Source organism: Miscanthus floridulus, chromosome 1 (genome assembly GCF_019320115.1).
Source record: "Miscanthus floridulus cultivar M001 chromosome 1, ASM1932011v1, whole genome shotgun sequence".
Taxonomy (NCBI): domain Eukaryota; kingdom Viridiplantae; phylum Streptophyta; class Magnoliopsida; order Poales; family Poaceae; genus Miscanthus; species Miscanthus floridulus.
The window spans coordinates 50,442,060-50,464,514 of record NC_089580.1 but is presented as its reverse complement, the minus strand read 5'-3'; the positions used below and the strand labels follow the sequence as shown (position 1 = coordinate 50,464,514).

The 22,455-nt window shown below is 41.9% G+C and overlaps 3 protein-coding genes across 5 annotated transcripts; all 3 read right to left on the bottom strand.

The window, feature by feature from the left end:
* Nucleotides 1-218: 218 nt before the first annotated feature.
* Nucleotides 219-701, bottom strand: LOC136483334 (uncharacterized). The gene has a single exon (XM_066480361.1). It carries the CDS (start codon nucleotides 645-647, stop codon nucleotides 219-221), a length of 429 nt encoding a protein of 142 aa, XP_066336458.1. The 5' UTR covers nucleotides 648-701.
* A 1,933-nt stretch (nucleotides 702-2,634) lies between these two features.
* LOC136483322 (secretory carrier-associated membrane protein 4-like) lies at nucleotides 2,635-6,251 on the bottom strand. Of its 2 annotated transcripts, none has more exons than XM_066480344.1 (13): nucleotides 5,877-6,251; nucleotides 5,022-5,087; nucleotides 4,809-4,925; nucleotides 4,652-4,714; nucleotides 4,436-4,469; nucleotides 4,203-4,325; nucleotides 4,006-4,068; nucleotides 3,791-3,884; nucleotides 3,616-3,661; nucleotides 3,439-3,506; nucleotides 3,275-3,323; nucleotides 3,025-3,090; nucleotides 2,635-2,943 (listed from the first exon to the last, which is right to left on the bottom strand). In XM_066480344.1, exons 1-13 carry the CDS (start codon nucleotides 5,943-5,945, stop codon nucleotides 2,857-2,859), a joined length of 945 nt encoding a protein of 314 aa, XP_066336441.1. In that variant the 5' UTR covers nucleotides 5,946-6,251; the 3' UTR covers nucleotides 2,635-2,856. The 2 variants fall into 2 exon arrangements, with proteins under 2 accessions (XP_066336441.1, XP_066336447.1); XM_066480350.1 differs by having other exon boundaries at nucleotides 5,022-5,081.
* A 73-nt stretch (nucleotides 6,252-6,324) lies between these two features.
* LOC136517456 (secretory carrier-associated membrane protein 4-like) lies at nucleotides 6,325-10,621 on the bottom strand. 2 transcript variants are annotated; one of them, XM_066511123.1, is made up of 13 exons: nucleotides 10,347-10,621; nucleotides 10,097-10,265; nucleotides 9,520-9,609; nucleotides 8,938-9,000; nucleotides 8,773-8,806; nucleotides 8,564-8,686; nucleotides 8,396-8,458; nucleotides 8,204-8,297; nucleotides 8,067-8,112; nucleotides 7,905-7,972; nucleotides 7,591-7,639; nucleotides 7,114-7,179; nucleotides 6,325-7,017 (listed from the first exon to the last, which is right to left on the bottom strand). In XM_066511123.1, the coding sequence occupies exons 4-13, from the start codon at nucleotides 8,971-8,973 to the stop codon at nucleotides 6,937-6,939; spliced, it is 660 nt and encodes a 219-aa protein (XP_066367220.1). In that variant the 5' UTR covers nucleotides 8,974-9,000; nucleotides 9,520-9,609; nucleotides 10,097-10,265; nucleotides 10,347-10,621; the 3' UTR covers nucleotides 6,325-6,936. The 2 variants fall into 2 exon arrangements, with proteins under 2 accessions (XP_066367220.1, XP_066367147.1); XM_066511050.1 differs by lacking the exon at nucleotides 10,097-10,265.
* Nucleotides 10,622-22,455: the final 11,834 nt, after the last annotated feature.

The window sequence follows — 22,455 nt, the reverse complement described above, 5'->3', positions numbered from 1 at the left end:
TCGTATCCAATCGAGAACTTAACCGGACAGGACCAACCTATAATAACTGTATACGCTGGTCAGCTGGAATATCCCAGCAGCCGGTGAATCCATCCAATCCAAGTGTAAAAAAATAAGCAGAGCCGACGATACAACACATCAACTGTACAGCACAAAAGTTTTTCATAGAACCTACTCCGTATCATTTACTATGACCACGCCTGCACTCGAGTTATTTGCTACTTGAGGTAGAACGGCGGGCGGAACATCTGGAAGGACGACTTGTGCGATGCCAACACCAGCAGGAGCGCCACCACCGCCGCGACAGCCCACGGCGACGTGCCGCTGCCGCCGCGGTCCGTGTCCGACGACGCGCCACCTTCAAACTGGCCCCGCCACCACCAGGACACGGCCGGCACGACGAACCTACCGTCGGCGTCGAACAGCGCGTGGTGCGCGAGCACGACCAGCGCGAGGAGCCCGAGCAGCAGGAGCACGCAGAGCCCGGCCTGCCCGCGCCTGCGCAGCTGCTCCTCGTACTCGTCGATCTGCCATGTCAGGTAGAGGAAGAAGGCGACGATGCTCGAAACGGCAAGCAACGGCCCCTGCGGCATGCCGCCGTCCAGCCACCCTTGCCGCCATCTGAGTTCTCCTGTCGTCTCGTCCATGGAGAAATGGAGACGTGTGACCGTAGACAGCCCGTGGATGATGTGTTAGCCTAGAAATCGTTGTCATCCGTGATCCGTGCTGTGAGCTTGGCGCCTGGTTTTATAAGCTAGTGGTGGTGCCTGTAACTTAATTATGTGTGACTAGATTGGAAGGGTGTAGATGCATGCCGAAATGCCCCTGCGTGCCCTTTATTTGTGGGAGTGGGCACGTGATGGCAGCGCCGCTGTCTGGATCACTCGGGCGACAAGCAGCAAGCTTCTAGATGCAATTCCGGCCACATAATCATCATCTACAGAATACTAGAATTCTTTTGTGGCAATACAATCTGTCAATTTAGAGAAGAAAAAAAAGCTAAACGATGTTACGACCCCGTCAATACAAGTGTGTTTCGAGCAAGAAATTTCATGGCACAAGTCCAAACAATTTAACACAAAGTGGAGTTCTTTGACTCGATAATGTAGTTCAGTTCAGTCTAACACCTGCATACCATGAGCTTGCTCGGTTCCCAGCCGCAGTGCGCCACACCCATCCCGATCAGAGCACTAACGAAGAGCAATCAGCAATCGGACCACATCTTCAACTTCAACGCCCACGCCTATGCCCGCCGGACGGCCGGAGGACGAAGCAGATCATACGCCTATTGTGGATGGAGAGACTCTCCGCAGTCCACGAAAGTAGACAGCACCGTCGTCCTCATGGACGGCGCCCCGTGTTGTGTGCCCACGATGCCGCCAACGCACACGGGGAAGGAGCCAAAGAACCCCGCCGCCGCATTCTTTTCCTTGCGTTGCGTCCGCGCGGGGCTTCCAGTGGTGGGCTCAGGCGGCGGCGAGGATGCGACCTGAAGCCGAGGACGACGGTGGCAGCGGCGGCGCTAGAGCCCTCGCGACCTCACGCGATCTGTTTCAGGACTCACCATCCAGGTTTGTTACTCACTTGTCTGAATCGAAAAAGGGTAATATGCCTCAACTCACCCGTTCATTTCATTGGCCGTTCTTTTCCAAGATTGAACGAATCTCCCGTTGCATTTTGCCTGAGCGAGTAGCCGACGAGTACAGTACTAGTACTAAACAAAATAAAGCAGGCCACACGCATATTTTTTGTGCGAGCTAATTTTGGGATGGAGAATAAGACTAGCCTGATAACACCATTGACGGGAATTGAGAGAGATTTTGTGTAACCTTATGTTTGTGTTTGTCGGTGCTGTATGATTTTGCAGATAGAGGCAAGTGGCTCTGAGTTTGCAGAGATGCTGAAAGGCAGTTGAGGGATGCATCATTCAGAGTTTCAGACAGCAATCTGAGTGGGACTGGCCGATGTATTGTCTTGTCCAGAGATCACGTACTATTCACGTCCACATCACCGTGTTAATTTGAGGAGCGCTTCAGTTCAATGTCTTCCGTTAACAAGTACCAAGCGTACCCTGTTTCCAGCCAGTGAGGAGGATGTTCTGCAGAGGCAGCGAAGTAAACGAAAGCTGGCAAACTGAACTGAAGAATTATGAAAGGAACTCGTCAAGAAGGTCCCAGGTCAATCTCATTTATTCTCGGTCAAAACTCTTTCAAATTGGGCATGTCAGATACAAATCACAATGCCGCTGGATGGCTATTAGGCAATGCAGTCTGTACAGGATAATCAGAAAGTAAAAAAACTTCCATCACGTAGCTGCATCTGCCCAACCGGGCGTTACATTGGACGAGGGCGGATGCAACAGTGGACGAGCCGACCACCCGGTGATGGACGGCCACTGTTGTGTGTTTGGTTTAGAGAACGCTTATTATTTGCAGGTATTTTTTTGGAAAGAACTTTTATTTGCTGGTATTAGAAAAAAACCGAAAGCTCTTTGTGAGTGGGTATGAGTAGAACCACCTTGACATGTAATTATATTTTTGCAATATTTTTCCTAAAAATCTTGAGTGAGAACATCATTACAACTTTATTATTGCTACAATAACTGATAATAGGTGGGACACAAAATTGCAAATATGGAACAAATAGTCTAGGTTCATCCGTCCATGTGTATTTACTCCATACTAATACTGTCATATTGACACGAGCTCAAAACACTGTGGTAAGAAAAATCCTGAAGATTTACAGTACACCAACCCTACTCTACATATGTCTGTTGATCTAAAACACTTCAAACTATGAACAGTATACATGTCGTGCTTATATATATATATATATATATATATAGATACGGTTTCATCAAAATGCTGCCCTCGCTGCACTGCGTGCTGCTTCCCGCCTCATCTCTGATTCTTTCCCACTTCCTCGGAAGTACAGGTAAACACGCTGCAGGAAGCAAAGCTTACGGTTCAGAACCAATTGAAGGTATCAAGAGATGAATAGAAAAGCAGTTGGCAGTGACTTCACCTGAATGACCCACATGCTTAACAAAGACTCCAGGCAGAACAATGCAAAGCCAATGAAGTAGAAGATCTGCAGGTCAAAATAGTTTTAACATGCAATGGAGAGTTATTGTTGTGTCCAGAAAACATGTTATGCGAGACAAGAATTTGTTTTTGATGTATATATCATTTGTCTTTGCAGGAAATATAGGTACTGTCGTGTGGAATTCTGATTTACTGGATTCAAACTGAATAATAGCGGTAAACTCACTCACCCCAACAATGACGCTGTCGCCTATCAAGCTGATTGCTGGAAGAATCCCACTGCACGACAAGTAGACAGGTGGAAGAAAATTACATTACAATTCAGATTCAGGACTTCTCAAGAAAGAAAGATGTCCAAACAATAGCGTAAAGTGTAAAAAAATGTATAACTCACGTTAATGATTTTCCCACAAAGAGAATTGAAGGAGAAACAGCTGCATACACACAGAAGGCGATATGAACCTGCGTGTGATCAGCATGAGCATGTGAGATTTATAGGCTTATCGTTAACACAATCTAATACGGCTTATCGTTAATACAATCTAATACAGCAATGTTACCGGAAGCTTACCAAGTAGAAGAGGAAAAACCATCCAAATTTAAGAGCGCTCTCATTCCTGTACACATGTGTTGTGGACAGAAGCTATATGAGGCTATGCAATGCTAATATGTCTTCAAAGTTTAAACCCATAGAATGAGATATTATTTATGGGGAGGAAACAACTTATGGATAACATTGCATTTACCTCATTGCACGGTATAGTGGCCGGTACCAAAGGTAGTAGGCACCAGGGCATCCAAGAATGAAGTATATGATTGCAAGAAACCATATCTTAGGACCTGCACCAAGGAACAAAATAGCACACATTCTTTCTTTAGATAATGAATTAAATTGCCCTCGCCTCTTCATCAGCAGATGCACATGGCCATGAACCATACGACGTCGGTTTTTATCGCATACCTGACCCTTTTGCCCAGGCAGCGGTAACACAGATTATGTTCCAAAACAGGCACAAGACCAACCCTACCAGACATATATCAGGATAGACATTAATAAATTTTGTATTATAATGAGAGACCGTTATTGCGTGGAGACAACATGAAGCACAGGTAAGTACTAACAATGGCATTTCAGATAAAGGATAAAAGAAAACGCACCTAAGAGTGACGCAAATGCAACATACAGTGTTCTTTGCAGATGAACAGGTATCTCGTTGCCAATATCATTATGAATGATGGGGAAAAATGGTGGCCAATTTTTCTCTTCCAATACAATGCCAGCTGCAAGAGAACATGGATAACGATGCTATTATTATTAGTGAAAGGAAGTATTTGCGAATGATGTCAAAAAATAGCAAAGCGACGTCAGATGATGAACTCTGAAACTCCACCTCGTGCTGCAGCATCTTCTCGCCTTTTTATTTCCTACATGGAGCAGAGCTAGGTTTAACAGAGAAATCAACAAACTGGGGCAATATACAAGGTACGGGATAATTTCTACTAAAGTTTTGCGCCATAGTATGTTAGACCAAAGACCATTTCCACAAAATCATCAAGAACAGCATGCTGATGCCAACTATTCCAGTCTCTGTATTGGATCCAGTTACCTTCTCACGCCTGTTCAACTCGGCCTCCTTGGCCAGAAGCTCCTTCTCCGTTGTCTTCATGTCCTATGTGCATGAACAACCAAGCAAGAATGAATTATCATGTTACTAGACTTAACGTCGATAACATCCATCTAGTAACATGAATAGTCGCAACTACCTTGTTTGTGTCCATGGGGATATCCACTGGGGTAGCAAAGTCATTGTAGAAGTCAGCAGGTTCAGGAGGAAGAGGCGAAAGGCGTGTGCTAGGAGGAGCAGAAGGGCGTTGTGATTGCTGCGTGAATGCAATGTTGTATTCGCATGATCATTCAGCTAAAGCATTTTATTTTACTTTTTTGTCACTGAAACATTCCGTGCATTGCAGACTCACCGTCGTGTAGAACGCGCCACCGGAATAGCTGGACTGAGCAGTTGATCCTCCTCTTTTAGCCTGGTCCTGGAGAATAGAGCAGCATGAGTGCAGAATTGTGTGTGTGTGTGTGTGCGCGCGCGTGTGCAGGGAAGATTAATAAGGACTTGATCACTTGAGCATACATAGTATGAACTCTAAGCACAAGGAACAGGGCTTGCAAGCAACTAGGAAGGCGGAGGGGGGGGGGGGGGGGGGGGGGGGGGGGGGGTATATAAGTATATGGTTAATCTATTATTACCAGCAGTAAGCCGGTAACAGGATTTTCCTGGAATCCTTCACTCGGAAGTTTGAGAAAAAAAAATGAATTTTAATAAGGTAACCGATCACAACTCACTGGTATCTCAGTGTTAAAGCCTACTTTTCCCCATCAGGTTGGTGCATACAGTTCGAGAAAAAAAAATTGATACAATAAAAACTCATCCGTCTCCTTGGCCGGTGATTTAGCTCAGATCCCCTGCATGATCATGTTTGTATAGAAATTCCAACACAATTCAATCCAGTTGCAGAGATACAGAGTCATGTGATCGTCTATTCTCTGCAAGCATCAACCTTATCTCATGCCTTTCTCTATTGTTCTCTGGCTTTTCCTCTTCTGAAGAATACCGTTCTTTTTCATTGCAACTGAACTTGGCACAAAGTTTGATCATGGAAGCAGTCAAGCTCAGCAGGAGCAGCAGCTAGGAAATAAAGCAACTCCGGAAGAAAGAAACGAAGGAGCAGATACGCAGAAGCAATCAATCGAAGCAGGGGGAGGAAGAGCCGGACGGAGCTCAGCGCCGGCGCGAGCTGGGCCTGGGCAGGCTTACGGCTTACCGCGAAAGGGTTGACCTCGTCGGCGCCGCCCTCCTCGAAGGGGTTGTCGTACTTGGATCTCCCCGCCATGGATCCTTCCCTCCTGGCGGCTCTCCTTGCTCTGCTCCGCTCCGCTCCGCTCCGATGTCAGCAGGGAGAGAGAGGAGGACAAGGACAGGGGCACTCGGGGCAGGGCAGCACAAGAAGAAGAAGAAGAAGAAGCAGAGGACGCAGCAGCCCAATTGGACCTCTGCTCCTTGTGTTTGTGTACTTCCCCCAATCTCCTCCAACGCGTAGAAAACGCAGACGGACTAGAAGCAGCCATGCCTGACTACCTCCGCCGCCGCATCGTCCATGGCGTCTAGAACGGGCAGGGACCAGGGGGATGACGAAAATTTTAGCAGGACTCCGCGTGGATTTGTCACCCATCCCCGGCCGTCAGCATTTTACCTTTATTTGGTTTTCGCCGTCAAACACATCATCAGCCGTTGCAACGAATGGAAGAGGCACCGGTGGACCTTTGGCTTTGCCGCCCCAGCCACGCCATCCAGACAGCGACGGCGTCGCCATATCCTACTCCTACCTGCTCCCTTGTATAACCGTCCCGATGTACTCCGTGCCACGTAGGAAACCTTTCGGGCCACACATGAGACATGACACATTTGCAATGTGTAAAAGTAAAACTCGCCAGATTACATCGAAAAATGCTATGTGAGTTCATAATCACAAAAGAATATATAAAAATGAGCACAGGCAAGCAGTATGCTATCGTGCTTTGCCGAAAGGGCAAAAGTCAAGCGTCCGGGGGCCACATGCAGGGGCTGTCTTTCCATTTTCTCTGTTTCGCCTGTCGGGGGATTTCAGTTTCGTTTCAGATAAGAAAGGAACCCCACAAGGCAAAAATAGCAGCTACAGCTGTGCGCCTGGCGCTGCTGCAACCTGCAATTGACAAGTAGCGCTTGCACCCCGAAACTGCTTCCTCCAACAGCTGAAAATCAGCGTTCACTCGGTCACACCAAACTTAATTCACATATACTTCATTCCTCTTCTCTCCTGGTTCGGGACTACAGGGGAGAAGGCATCAGAACGGTGGCGCACGAGACGCGGCGTCAGGCCTCATCTGCGCCTCAATGCCTTTCCCGCGGAAGAACCAGTACACTTTCTGCAAACCACAAAAACAAACGTTTGCAGAACAAAACCCATCAGTTTTACTTGTCGGAGGAATGTTTTCAAGTGTATGTATGCTGTATATTCCTACCTGGAAAACCCAGATGCTCAGCAGTGCCTCCAGCACAAACAACGCGAATCCCATGAAGTACATTATCTGAAAGCAAAAGTACTTGTCAGCCACGAAAGGTATCAGTGGTATGAAACTCATGGAAATGGTTGCCACAGATGTTATTCCCTAATCGCTCCCTGCACCCCCGTCTCAAGAACATGTCACATGAAAAACATTCACAAAATCATGCCAATGGTTCAGGTTCCAGCAGTAACTTGAAGGAGTAGGTAACTAGTTCTGCTCAAGCCATTTTATGGGATGGACAACAGTGGCAAAGCAAGCTTGATATTTTATTACACTAGCTAAGCATAGAAATATTGACAAAGGGAACTGGAGACTGGAGTGGTAACGATTTGATTCTGATTTATGTCTAGATTTGATAGAAGGTAAAGACAACTGATCATTTCTAGTTCCTCGTATTTTCATGGTACATGTATTAACATAGTATCAACTCACCCCAACACCAGCATTCTCTCCTATCTCGCTGATCGATTGAAAAATTCCGCTGCAAATAATAAGATAAGACAAATGAAGCAAATTATAGTTCGAATAGCGAGATAATGCACACGAGAAAGCTAATAAATTAGCAAGCTTATCACACTGCGTTATAAAACTGGATACAACAAAGCAACCTTTACTTATATTCAACATATTCTAAGAAAAGCCCCGATTTTACAATAATTACTTCATAGAAACATGTATTTGTAAAATAACAAACATGTAGACTTGAGTGTCTATGTGAAAAGAGCTTATGCTATCAAAAGACTTACGCCAATGATCTTCCCACATAAAAGAATGGCGGAGAAACAGCGGCGTATATGCAGAAGGCAATGTGAAACTGCAGAGACAATACCAAGTCATGAGCAGATTTTCTACTCCATGGAACAACAAGGAGACCATACAAAGGATCTTGTTTTACACAGAAATCTTACAAAGTAGAATAGGAAGAACCATCCATAGCTGAACGCACTATCCTTCCTGGTGAAAGCATTATAATATCAGGTGAATTTATGGTTTTACAGAAACTTTGTAAAAAAATAGTTTTGGAAGCTCAGTAGGAATATAGTACCTCATGGCACGATAAAGAGGTCGGTACCATAAAAAGTAGGCACCTGGGCATCCAGTAATGAAGTATATGACTGCCAGAAACCAGATCCTAGGATCTGCATGGAAGAACATTCATACTAACTAGCAGGAATAACAAATTTAAATAATATGATTATTAGAAGCACATAAATAATTTTTTTTTTTATGAACATACCATGCCCTGTAATCCAAGCAGCAGTTACACATAAAATGTTCCAGAAGAGGCATATGACCAACCCTGCATGAGAATTTTGCAAAAAGTATTAGTTACAATAGTTTTGGAAGCCAGTAATCCTTAAAGAGGGCAGTTTTTAATTAATCCACGCATTTCCTAGCTTCATACCTAGGAGTGATGCAAAAGAGACATACTGTACTCGCTGCAAGTGCACGGGTATATCATTTGAAATGTCAACATGAATGATGGGGAAGAATGGTGGCCAGTTTTTGGGCTCTATTAAAACTCCAGCTGCATGTAAAAGAGGGGTGATAATATAAAATCATGGGACATTTCCGAAGAAAACTGGTACATGCAAAAAATAAAATTAAGGTTACCTCTCACAAGAGCTTCTTCCCTTCTTTTTATTTCCTAGAGAAAGGAACAAAAGGTTACACAATATAATAAATACTAAAGTTCAAAACTGTGTAAAGTTAGTTGCATACTTTATAAAACAATAACAGTAAATGGTAGATCATATACTCGACTTAACTAGTATATACCTGTTCCCTCCTGTTTAGCTCCGCCTCTTTAGCCATAAGTTCCCTCTCCTTTTTCTTGAGGTCCTGGATTGTGTAGACAAACTCACAAAAGGATCTGATATACTGATATTGAAAGAAAGAAACATAGAGGAAAACTGCTAAGGGAAAAGGAAAACTAGTCTCTAATCCCTCCTCTTTAGCCTGAACCTAACTTCTAGCCTTTTTATCAGCCTTCCAAATAGTTGTCTGTTTTACAACTGCTTCCCAAATAGAATTATTTAGAATATTATGGAGTTTTCTATCACATTCCTACAGAGTACAGACACTTGCATGGTAGTTTTTCTTTTCTGCAATACCACGACATAGCAGTGACTTCGTAGGACACATATAAGAACCAACCATGGGTTCAATAAAAAGAAAGATAGCAAACTTATTTGTTAGCTTACAGTGGAAACATGGAATGATGGGAACCGAACATCAGGTGGACATACATGTGTAATTTTGATGCTTTGCATAATGATTGAAAGATAGTACAAAATCAACGAAAAAGGCTAAAATAGTAGTAAACGATAGGTAACCAAGCAATTCAAGCAGTCAAACTACCTTTTTGTTATCAAGTGGGATATCTACAGATGCACCAATATCATTGTAGAAACCAGCTGGTTCAGGAGGGAGCGGAGTTGGGCGTGGATGCTACATGAGCAAAAAGATATGATCCTTAGACAGTAATAATGAGCCAAAGCAAAGATAATGAAACACGCATAAATAATTTTGGTCCCATAATAAATTTTTAAATTTTGATTCAGAGCTTGGCAAGTGTGTCCGCAATCCGCATGCCTATGTGCTATTCACAACATATTTTCGTCTTCTGTTTTGCCAAGGCATAACACAAATGAGTAAGATATGTAGAAGTACAGTTTTATGGTGTCAGTCTGTCACGTGTTTGATTGATTGCTATGATACGTTTTGTATTGCAAGTCTGTAATAAGTTGATACATCAACGAAATAAATGGGCTAAAGAATCATACGATAGAACAAACCACAGCATGGAAGACATATGGGTACACTGTATATAGATTCCCTAGTAGCAACATCAGACCAAGTTTAAGAAATTTTATTTCTTATACAATAGTAGAGAAGTGAGTTATGCGGAAACTAAGCTGGGTTCAAAGAGATGTACAGGATCGTGAGAAATCAGGCAATCTCCGGAAGAAACGCCCAATCATGTGAAGAGCAGGAAGCACATAACAGGTAACAGCTAAGATAATCGCGCAATTTGTTAATGGGCATTTTGTTACTCCGTGCAATGTTCAGGTATATTACAGCCAAGCCAAAAGACCCAATCCGACCTGGAAGTGGAGAAAGCATAGTGGATACATCATACGTGACGAGGTTCTTCTAATCAATACCGAATCCCGCAAACGAAGTACCTCCGGCGCGGCGAGAGGTCACCGCTGTTGGGGCGGCGCGCGCCGTAGACATAGCCGACCACCCTCCAGAGAGCGCGCCGCTGCTGTGCCGCACGCACCATCGTGCGGAGGGAGAACCGCGAAGCCAGCGTCTGAGATGGGTGGGCTAATAACTACCCAGTGACTATGCACCGCAGTTTAGGTGTCGCCGCCGGGCACGCGGTGCGCCGGAGACCGGAGCAGCCGCCGCCCGCCGGACTAGGATGCGAGACGAGCAGGATGCTGGGCCGGCGCCCGGCTTGACTCGAGCCTAGTCGAACTCAAGCCCGTTTGTTCGCTTGGGCCTAAAATGTAATGAGCCCATGCTCCCTGCCGTCTATCTAAAAGAAATTATATTTCCTCTACAAAAATTGAAATGGAATGATATTGCCTTCTCTGAAAACAGAATCATATGGATTAATATGGAATGGTTTTTTTAGACAAAGGCATCCGGTTGAGGAGTTGCAATGGGCATATCTGCTAGTATTTTCTATATATATATATCTATATCTATACGACTAAAACATACGGATTGTCAACATCTATCCGATAGGACTAAAACACTCATGCGATCCATATCCGGCAGTCAAATAATCACCGCATCTCATGCGATCCATATCCGGCAGGCAAATAATCACCCCATAGAGACACTGGAAGGCAAATAAATAAAATGAAATAAAACTCACGGAATCACCGGCAGGCAAATAATCACCGTATGGAGACACTGGAAGGCAAGTAAATAAAATAGAATAAAACGAAAAGAGAATTATGGGAAGAGAAAGGAATTTATTGGAATATCACCATGCAATGATCATGATCGTGATCCAAATCTCGTTCGTCGTCCTTCGCGTTGCGTGTTAACAACAAATATTTTTTCCCAAAAAATGAATTATTGCCATACCTCATGCGGACTAGGATATTGTAAGTCCGAGTATACATATTTTGGCAAGGCAGAGCATGGATAAATTCAATTCGATGTCTAGCAATAAATTTTCAGCCTTTGAGGCAACTGATGTTTGTCGTAACTTTCAGACAACAAGCTCCAAGCCTAGCTTTTATTTCAGATTCATTACGATAATGAATGTGTTTCTAGACATTATCATGGTATAATACACGTGAAAATTGAATTAATATATTCTTGATTTTAACTTGGCTAACAAACATCTCATTCAATTTATGTTGCACCGTTGTAACGCACAGACACTCATCTAGTATTAAAAAGTAAAAATAAACACAAACTCATAATAACTAAATACAAAGAGCAGTATGATCTCATAAAAAACTAAAGACCATGTCCATGGGCGATGCGAAAAAATGCCTATTTTAGCTTTAGCTGACACACATTTAGAAATGTTGTCTTTCTTTGAATATAAATTAACCAACATTTGGACCTATATATTTAGATGAAAATTCTAGTACTCCATCCATTCTAAATTATAGGTCACTTAATTTTATTCTAAGTCAAATTTCTCCAAATATAAGTAAGTTTATAGAAAAATGCAGTAATGCACAATATTTACACCATGAAGTTAGTTTTATTGAATTTTCTATTTTTTTTAAAAAAAAATATCAGTCAGAGAGTTGTCAATTATATTAAAAAAAGAGAAGACTCAGAATTAACAAAGACAACACAGCAACAAAGACCTATAAAGCTTAATCAACCAAAAACTTGATTATATTAAAGTTAGATAAAGTTGTAAATGTTAATATATTTTCTATGGAATGTGTCTTGATAGTGTGTATTTATTTGACTAAAAACTTGATAAAGTTAGATAAAGTTTAAATCTATATACCTAATAATAAAGAAGCAAAATTTCTAGCAATTTTTTTCGTCCATCTATTTTTTTCGTCCACCTCTCCCTAACTACCAGTAGTCGAGAGTTTCTTCTATCTAAACTTATATGACCCCATATCTCTCCGAACGTGAATAAACTGAATAGGAATAGGAATCCTTATTCAAATAGAAAATAAATTAGACAAAGTCTCATTTATTTCTATATAGCAATACGTCTCTTTCAACCCAGCTTTTTACTCCCCATAACATAATACATCCAGCCAATTTTTTTTGGTCCACCTTCCTAATACAAATAGTTGGATGCTTGGTAACTTGAATAGGAATAAGATCTTAGTCCGATGCTTGGTAACTTGAATAGGAATTGGATCCCCTAGCTCCGTAAATGTAGATACGGCTTGGACACAGATTTGAACTAATCTATAGATAGCTATAGGAATCTAATCCAAATAGATCACTCTCAATCCTAATTTATATTGCTAAAACACCCTCAATTTCTCGTCCGTCGGTCACATTTTCTTATCTATCTAGGTAGCTGGTCGTACAGGGGCGCTAAATGAAGAGTTCGAGACCGACACAGGAAAGATTTTCTAAATCGAGTACCAATCGATATCAAAACGAGACAACCGGACCAAATCGAAACAAATCTAATGAGTTTGGCCCGTCGTCACGATAACAAATATCGATTTTCACCGGTTCCAGATGCTCTTCGTCTCTGAACCGTAGATAGGACTAACCAAAAGGATTAAATATATAAGCCGCTGCACATCATTTAAACAATTAAATTACTCAAGCGAATCAAACGTTCAAAACTGCAACAAAGCCATCAGGCCAATCAACGTGTCATTTTTCCGTCTACCTTATTAGCGTAGAAAAGTTTATCTGTATTTGTCTTTTTTTTTCTTCGTCCCGTACGAGGGATTAGTTACGTCTTTTTATGGGTCTTTTCTTTTTCTACTTGGTAGCGTGCCTATGCGTCTACGGGATAACTAATAATTTATATTAAAAACATACGGATCGCGCGATAAAATAACAATACTGTGAAATTAAATACCCATATTAAAATGACATCAATCCAAAAAGCAAAGTTTATAAAATTAACACGGTCACGAAGAGCACAACGTCGCAAGCTCACCGACTCTACTATATAGACCTTTTCAATTTTTTGTTGACTCAGATAATTAACAAGTAAGCAATGCCTCGCCACATTTTTTTTGACTATTCACTGTGTTTTTTTAAGAAAACATGTGATATAGAGACATTGTTGTTTTTTTAACTTTTTTTACATCATCACTAATCCAATTAAAGAGAGAGGACCATAATTTTTTTAAGAAAACAATGTCTATGAATTGTCACATTCTCAGAAAACTGAATTGGTTGTCATCTTCCTATTTTTGCCAGTAAAATTATTTGAGCTTTATACGTATAACCTAAAAACTGAACTGCTTGTCATCTTTCTATTTTTACCAGTTAAATTATCTGAGCTTCATATTTATAACCTGGACTCAACATGGCCATGCCAAGACATAAAAAGTTACCTTAGTTACAATATCATTATATTAAGCTCAATAACATGGAAGCTAATTGTGCTCTGCATCAAGTATCAGTATATCAATGACAACCATTAACTCATCCTCTAGAGTTTACAAATATAAGCCATGACAATAAATTACAATAATTCAGGGCAAGTTCAGTGAGAAATCCCTCTTTTTTAAGGTTTAACTTTAGTGAGAAATCATCATTCTTTTTCTTGCCTGCCTACATCAGATTGTTCAAAAATAAACAAAGATTAATCCACAGACATTTTGCAGTGTAGAGATAACTTTGTGACCTGGCTTGGTGTTGCTGTTACGGAAACACCAATTCAGCGAGCGTGGTCTAGAGGTGCAAAGGCCTGATGCCAAACATCTTAATACCGCCCAGTGTAATAAAAAAATTAGCAAGCCAAAAATTCAGTGGCCATAAAAAAAGTTGACAAGAGAAAAGTATATAATATATTTTACCAGTAAAGTATCTAATATTGGTACACCAAGCTCATGAATTGAGACTATCAGTAAATAAATAAGGCTCGAGCTACTTGAAACGAGATTGGTACAGGCAAAGGGCTAACTATGCTAAAAAACAATGGCATCCAAATGTGTAGGCACACAATATCGAACAAAATAGATGATTAACTATATAACAAGAACGTCTACAACATCATGAACTATGGTTGTGTAACATCATGAACGACGAGCGATGGAGGACGGGCGACGTTAATCGGTCTACATATGTGAAGACGACGGCTCAGGTGCACGACTCAGGTGGCGTCGAGGTAGTGGCGCAGTAGCCGAGGACGATGGCTCGGGTGCATGGCGCAGGCGAACGACGAGGACTACGGCGCGTACGTCGTGGAGGCAGCGGTGTTTCCAGGTGCACGATGCGGGCGAACGGCGAGGACGATGGCGCGACGTCGTGGAGGCGGCAGTGTGGCGCACGGGGAGGATGACGGCGCGGGCGCACAAACCAGATGATAGAGCAGGTCATGGAGGGGAGATCGCACGGGGAGGGGAGATCACACGGGGAGGTGATCTTGCGGCGATCGATGATGTAGTCACAGGTGCATCCACTGGTAGGCAGACGGTGGATGATCCATTGCTGTTGCTTCTCCACTACACGACGAGGAAGAAGTAGGGGCAGCTCGATCGTGCAGGGGCTTGAGGAATGGGGCACGCGACGATCATCTCTGTGCAGCGACCAGTGACGCGCTTGAGTCCTACCAAGAAGACGCGTTCGATCGTGCAGCGACGAGAGACGATGGTCTTCCGTGTTTGTAGCGCATGCAAATCAGGGTCAAGAATTTCATATTTGTGGCACGAGGGCGGTATGATCGAGCGTGAGATGTGGGTGATCGCTTTCCTTGTTTGAGGCAATTAGGGTCAAGACTTTCCGTGTTTGTAGCGCATGCAAATCAGGGTCAAGACTTTCCGTATTTGTAGCGCATGCAAATCAGGGTCAAAACTTTCCATGTTTGTCGCAAGAGGGCAGTGCATGCGGGAGATGGCGTGGGTCGACGGACGAACCAAAAAAAATGTCGCAAATAAAAAAAATCCACACTTTGTTCTTTTTAGTCGTAGGAGATAGGAGATTCTATTAGGTTCGATCTGTTCTTAACTACCGTTTTTTTCTTTTTCACATATAAATATTAAAAACAATAGATATAATAATATTATGAGCAGTTAAACCTTGATCTCCTTAGAAAATAGAGATTTACATTACTAATAAAGTTATTAATGCAATTTTCATTTGAAACAAAAATTATGTGCGTGTACTAATGTAATCTTCGACGAGGACTACTATATGAAAAACCGAGAGTGGTCTCCCATCATAATAATCATTAACCAACGGACAAGTGCTAGATATTTCCCCAACCAACTTCTTGCCAGCTTTAATTAGAGATTGGAATTACAATTTTTATATATCCACAAAAGAAGATGAATGGATAGTTTAAAATTAAAATGATATAGTATTAGTTTATATTATGAATGCCATAGTCATCATAAAATAAACTATAGCTTTAAAATTTTATAAAAAGAGTAAAACATAAATAGCTATGTATCGTTCCGGTTCTCATTTTTTATGAAAATTTGATAGTTTTTTTTTTCTCCCGTCGCAACGCACGGGCACGTTTGCTAGTTAGAATAAAGTGATATATAATTTGGATTTGAGAGAGAGTAGGTGTCGACTTAATCTTTCCAATCAAACCCATAAAATTACAATAATCTATATATATATATAGTAAACACTCACTTACGCCCGAGGTTTGCATGCATAAACAACTCTACTCACTACTGGACTCAGTGAATTTGCCGAGTGCCAGGGGCACTCGGCAAAGCCCAATTTGCACTCGGCAAAGGCTTTGCCGAGTGCTGCACTCGGCAAAGAGCACTCGGCAAAAAAAGAGTCGGCAAAGACGTCTTTGCCGAGTGTCTTTTGTCGGGCACTCGGCAAAGCCTTTGCCGAGTGCCGACACTCGGCAAAGTTGGAACCGAAAAAAAGCCGAAAAAAATGGGAATTTTTACCCAAAAAAAATGAAATTTTTTTTTAATTGGTGGAGGCCCCCACCGGTCAGCGCCCATCCATCTCCGGCTTTTTTCGCGTAAATTTCACGGCTACGCGGCCGACGGGATTCGAACCCAAGACCTTCCCGCTGCGCACAAACCTCCTCTACCACTACACCACACTGTCACTTGTATCTAGATTCCGTTTTAGTTCCCAATATATTATACTAAACCGAGTGTAAATTGCTTATTTGAGACCCTAAATGAATTCAAATCAAAAAGTGGTCAACTACAAAGTTTCATAACTTTTTGAGATCTACAATTTTCATTTAGTAAGTTTTTCCATCCGAGGTCGTTTGAAAAATTTGAATTTTAAATTTGAGAGATTCAAACGTAGTTTTGCATGATAAGATGATTTCAAATCAAAAAGTTGTCAACTACATAGTTTCATAACTTTTGGAGATCTACAATTTTCATTTAGGAAGTTTTTTCATCCGAGGTCGTTTGAAAAATTCAAATTTTAAAATTTTCAAATTCAAACGTCGTTTTTGCATGAAAAATGATTTCAAATCAAAATGTTGCCAACTACAAAATTTCATAACTTCTCAAGATCTACAAAGTTTATTTTGGTCATTTGTTCATCCGACATAGTGGTAGTAACATTGTTCACAAATCATATATATCTCTCTTCTATTTTCATGAAATTAATGAGAGATGTATATTTTATGAACAACGTTATTGTCGCTTTGTCAAATGAAGAAATGACCAAAATAAACTTTGTAGATCTTGAGAAGTTATACAACTTTGTAGTTGAAAAGTTTTTCATTTGAATTCATTTAGGGCCTCAAAAATTGATTCGAAAAACTGATTTGCCGAGGACCAAAAAAATGCACACGGCAAAATACCTCTTTGCCGAGTGCCAAAATATAGGCACTCGGCAAAATACGGCTTTGCCGAGTGCTAGAAAAAAGGCACTCGGCAAACTGAGAGTAAATTGCTTGTTTGAGGCCCTAAATGAATTCAAATCAAAAAGTGGTCAACTACAAAGTTTCATAACTTTTTGAGATCTACAATTTTCATTTAGTAAGTTTTTCCATCCGAGGTCGTTTGAAAAATTTGAATTTTAAATTTGAGAGATTCAAACATAGTTTTGCATGATAAGATGATTTCAAATCAAAAAGTTGTCAACTACATAGTTTCATAACTTTTGGAGATCTACAATTTTCATTTAGGAAGTTTTTTCATCCGAGGTCGTTTGAAAAATTCAAATTTTAAAATTTTCAAATTCAAACGTCGTTTTTGCATGACCAGATGATTTCAAATCAAAATGTTGCCAACTACAAAATTTCATAACTTATCAAGATCTATAAAGTTTATTTTGGTCATTTGTTCATCCGACGTAGTGGTAGTAACATTGTTCACAAATCTTATATATGTATCTTCTACTTTCATGAAATTAATATGAGAGATATGAGATATGTAGATTTTATGAACAACGTTATTGTCGCTTTGTCAAATGAAGAAATGACCAAAATAAACTTTGTAGATCTTGAGAAGTTATACAACTTTGTAGTTGAAAAGTTTTTCATTTGAATTCATTTAGGGCCTCAAAAATTGCTTCGAAAAAATGATTTGCCGAGGGCAAAAAAAAATGCACACGGCAAAAAGCTTCTTTGCCGAGTGCCAGAAAAAAACACTCGGCAAAGACGTATTTTGCCGTGTGTTTTTGTTTGCCGAGTGTATTTTATTTGGCACTCGGCAAACACGGTATTTGCCGAGTGCCCGATAAAATACACTCGGCAAAGCCTCGGCACTCGGCAAATCGCCGGTTTCCGGTAGTGACTGCATAGGTGTATATAAACTCAAGTTAGTCATGACCTGCCCCCCTTTTTTTTTCTAATTCCATATGTTACTGACACAATAAGTTGGGGCAAGATTTCTTTGGACAACCTGAGTTGTGGTTGGCACCGTTGCATTTTTCTCGCCAAGTTTTGGCAAGTTTAGAAGAATGTTAGGCAAACTTGAGCCAATGCAAATAGCTCCCGGAGTTTCCACAACTGAAAAAAGAGGACTTTGCAATAATTTGCCATCGTTTCAGTTTCAGGGTTTATATTAGTATATAAAAAAATCCGATCGAACATGGAAATACGAAAGCACAAGAGTTTCAAGTACCAAAACGTTGCACTCCATCTAGCTTTCTTGTTCTACTATGTCTTTGTAAACTAGCGAAATCAACGTTAAACTCTCTTCGATCGAAACTAAGATTCCAACTATCAAAGCTTGATTTATCCAGTCATACGTTCACATGTAATCAATAATCGAATTTTGAGCGAGAGGGACGACAATCTTCAAACTTGGGGACTCGATCTCTAAACCAACAACACCTTATACTGCAGGAAGGAAATAAATAAGCAGCAATCATCGCCTGATCACGAGAGACAGACGTACGAGCTGGTTAAAATTAGAGAGAAACGACCGAGGGCCCAGGGGTCGAGGAGGACGATCGAGTGGACCGACGCTGCGAGAGCGTGAGTTACGTACCGAGAAGGGGTTGACGACGACGTCTCCGTCGCCCTCCTCGAACGGGTTGTCGTCGTGCCTCCATCTTCCCGCCATGCCTCGACGTCGACGACCTCGACCCTTCCTGCTAGCTCTCTGCTTTGCTGACCTAGCGTTTGCACTCCGGCGAGGCCGGCCGCCGGCGGCAATTCACGCTACGCTGCAAATGAGACCATAGCTGCCTCCGCTTGCCGCCCTGCTGCGGTGGGACTACTCCGTTCCTCACAGTTATAGTACTACCCGCATACGGTCCAGTGCCGTCGTCCGCTAGTTCAGGCGACAAGCCACAACCTGACAAGTGACAAATAATGCCAACACCATTTGCATTGATTAATTAATGTATCACGTTAACATTAACAATGAAGCCGATCCTGGCCAGGATTAAGCCATCGTATCTGGGCACTCCGCCTTACACGGTATTAAGGCGGCCAGGATTTTAATACAGTAGGATCGATGTAACAATCTCTCCAATAATCAGTTCACCTTTGCTAATTTCTTGTCTGGACTCTGGACTTCGTCGATGCGTTCCTGGCACAAACCGGCTGCCCAGCCTGCCGTTTCCTCGATGCTAGCTGGTAGCGTGTAACAGCGACGTACGGAGTCCTTTGTATATTCAATGGGATCGGAATGCATCGTCGGCCTTGCGCGGCACCTCTGATCCGGCAATGTCCATTGCCGTGCCGCCCAAATGGCAGCATATCCGATCCTGGCCTGCGTTGGCCCTTTGCTAATTTCTTGGTGCACCTTCTCGATTGTCTCGTGGTTATATATGCGGATCGTCAACAAGGAGTCACGGTAAACTTCGCAGAACGCGTGCTAATTAATAATTAACGCGGCGACCGGCCTCTTGGAGTACGGCACTCGAAGAAAAAAAAAAGATGCAATCACAAAACAGGGAATGGGGATGGAGTCTCAAATTACCTCCTACGTTGTGATTTCTCGTAACCAAGTGTTCCCAGATTCAAATGATAAAACATTTCTAACCTAACCGAAATAGGTGAATCTCATAAATTTGGGTAATTTCGAACCGAGATTCACTTGTGTTTGACCTGTCAAAGTGTTCAAGTTCAGCTAATATTTCGCTGAATTTTAGCCAAAATTTGATCATGAGCCGTCCATCCTGAAAGTATCTAGACTCCTAATTCGTTTTTGGCTATTTATGACAACACAATCAATTGCGACTAACGTGTGTTTTGCAGAGGCATTATAAGTTAGGTCACAATGATGATTGATTAATGGGGTAATCAATGATTTCCATGCTCCTATTGATGGATTTTGTTTTGGTTTTCAAAGGATGAGCAACAAGATTAAGGATGAACTAATTCTAATTATCGTCGTTTGGCGTTAGGAGACATTTAGAGTACTTTAGGACTTTTTTTCCCCTCTGATCATACTATAAAGGGGGTACGAACTAATACATTGACTTAGGTGAGTCTAGTGAGTGGGTGTGGCGCATATATACTTATTAAACTTAGCACTAGATAGCTCAGAGAAAACCCTAAGATCATTTGAAAGCTAGCCCATTCTTAAAGTTGTTTGAATTGGATGAGAATGGGGTATTTTGCATGCACCGAATTTATCCGATGCCCTAGTCAGAGGTGCACCAGACAAAGATGTATATGTAGTTGATTTTTGTTCAGTGAATAGTGCCACCTATTCTTTTGGTGTTGCTGAAGAAGATAGAACCAAAGCAAAGGCGACAAGGTAACAGTGCTGCACAGAAAGGTTCCTCCAGACTCACTGGATTAATCTAATGGAGGGTCACCGGTGCACCCGGTGCTCTCCACTAAGGTTTTAGAGATGGTTTTTGCTCACCAGATTGGTCCGGCATGGCTACCACCTGAGGATGTGCTAATGACGCCGTACAGTAACGACTAGCTTTGAAATAGCCGTTGGAATGGCACCGGAGTAAGCATCCGGTGCTCTCCAGTAAGGGTATAGAAATGGTTTTTGCTCACCAGATTAGTCCGGCATGGCTACCACCTGAGGATGTGCTAATGATGCCATACAGTAAATACTAGCTTTGAAATAACCGTTGGAATGGCATCGGATTACTCCGGTGCCCAGTTCAAACGATCATCGGACTTTTCCGGTGGTGTCATTTTTGCTGAGTGGAGTTCAAAAAGCTAGTTTGCAGAGTGGAGGCTATACATACCCCTCTATCTCGTGCAAGAGAGCCCTCTTGACATTTCAGAATAGTTACATGCACTCTTTGGTGTCCAAGGGAGAGCTCAAGACTAGTGGAGTGATTTAGATTTAATAATTCATAGAATAAGGACTCCATTAGTGCTTAGGGAGTAGCAATTGTAATCCACTCTTCTCATTAATTAGGCTTGGTTAGGTCAAGTGAAAGTTGGTGCTTGTTACTCTTAGTGATCGGCATTACCCTAGATGGCCCGGTGGTGATTGGGAGCTTGGTGATCTCTCGGTGGAGATCGTGAGAGGCCCAACTCATGGTGTAAACGGTTGTGGGTGATTCATCGCGTCAGAGACGAAGTATCATCCCATAGAGAGCAGTTGGTCCTTGAGCGGATCAAGGGGGAGAAAATACCTTGCGAGGTACTCCAACGAGGACTAGTGGAGAGTGCTAACTCTTAGATACCTCGGGAAAAGACGTCGCGATGTTCCTAATCCTTCTCCTTTACATTTGAGTGATTTACTTTTATGTATTTACGTTACTAAAATTTTCATGCTTGACTAGGGTTGGAACTAGGGTGCAAAATTTTGTGTGGTAGGATAGAAACACAATTTAAGCACAAGGGTGAAATGGGCAAAAAGCGGTAGGTTTTAGTTTCACGAGAATTTTAGATTAGCTCAATTCACCCCTCCCCTCGACCTTGAGCATCTGCTTAGTCCTCTCACATCCCTCAAATTTGGATGAAATAAATTCATTCCTCATACTAGTATTAATTATTAGCTTGTGATTAACACATTTTCATTCCACTAACCAAACAAAAAGTGAGAAGCCAAAAGATGATGGTCTGATTGGATTTGGACTTTCTCCTTTGGAGGTTGATGGCTGAAAACAGCAAGAATAGGCTAAGACGGTTTTAGAAACAGGCTAAGATGGCTTTGGCTGAAAGTGTTAAGATTTGCCCTTTTCACCCTCCGATCACTTCCACATCTCTCTAGCCAAGTTTCTAGGTTCCGTAGGTCCGCTTGACTATGAGATCTTGGCAAGTGCTGCTCCTCTAGTTGTTCTTGGGTTGGTTTTGGATATAGGCCAAGTTCTTTTAAAGAATTTTAATTGTGTCTCGCTCCTTTGGCCGATCGTCGTTTCGGCCCTTTTCACTCCCGTTTTCAAACCAGGAATAGCATCCAATAACTGGCACTCTTTGCATACGTGTTGTGAACGGGAATCGCGGAACAAGGACTAGCAACGGTGTGTGCTGTGGCATGATAAAAAGAAATTATATTAACTGTGTGTGCTGTCATTTTGAATCCAGTAATTTTTCCCTCTTAATGAAATACATGCCAAGCATGTTCGTGAAAAAAAGCTAGAGAGTAAATTTGTCTCAGATCTGATTGTTTTTGCACCCAATTTGAGTGCCATGTTTTCACTGGACCAAAAATATTTTGAGTGGGGCAAAATCATGAATAAGCCTACTATATATATAGTTGTTTGATTAAGTTCGTCAATATACTAGTACATGATAGCATAGGTACTTGCTTCCACCGTATCACATAAAAATGCTTCTTT

Excerpts from the sequence above, each read along its gene's own strand:
- LOC136483334 (XM_066480361.1), bottom strand. The coding sequence starts at position 647 with ATGGACGAGACGACAGGAGAACTCAGATGGCGGCAAGGGTGGCTGGAC.
- LOC136483322 (XM_066480344.1), bottom strand. The coding sequence starts at position 5,945 with ATGGCGGGGAGATCCAAGTACGACAACCCCTTCGAGGAGGGCGGCGCC. Across the intron at positions 3,885-4,005 it reads TGCCTGGGCAAAAGGGTCAG|GTCCTAAGATATGGTTTCTT; the intron begins GTATGCGATAAA and ends TCCTTGGTGCAG. Across the intron at positions 3,507-3,615 it reads GGTTTTTCCTCTTCTACTTG|GTTCATATCGCCTTCTGTGT; the intron begins GTAAGCTTCCGG and ends GATCACACGCAG.
- LOC136517456 (XM_066511123.1), bottom strand. The coding sequence starts at position 8,973 with ATGGCTAAAGAGGCGGAGCTAAACAGGAGGGAACAG. Across the intron at positions 8,807-8,937 it reads AGCTAAACAGGAGGGAACAG|GAAATAAAAAGAAGGGAAGA; the intron begins GTATATACTAGT and ends TCCTTTCTCTAG. Across the intron at positions 8,687-8,772 it reads GGAAGAAGCTCTTGTGAGAG|CTGGAGTTTTAATAGAGCCC; the intron begins GTAACCTTAATT and ends TTTTACATGCAG.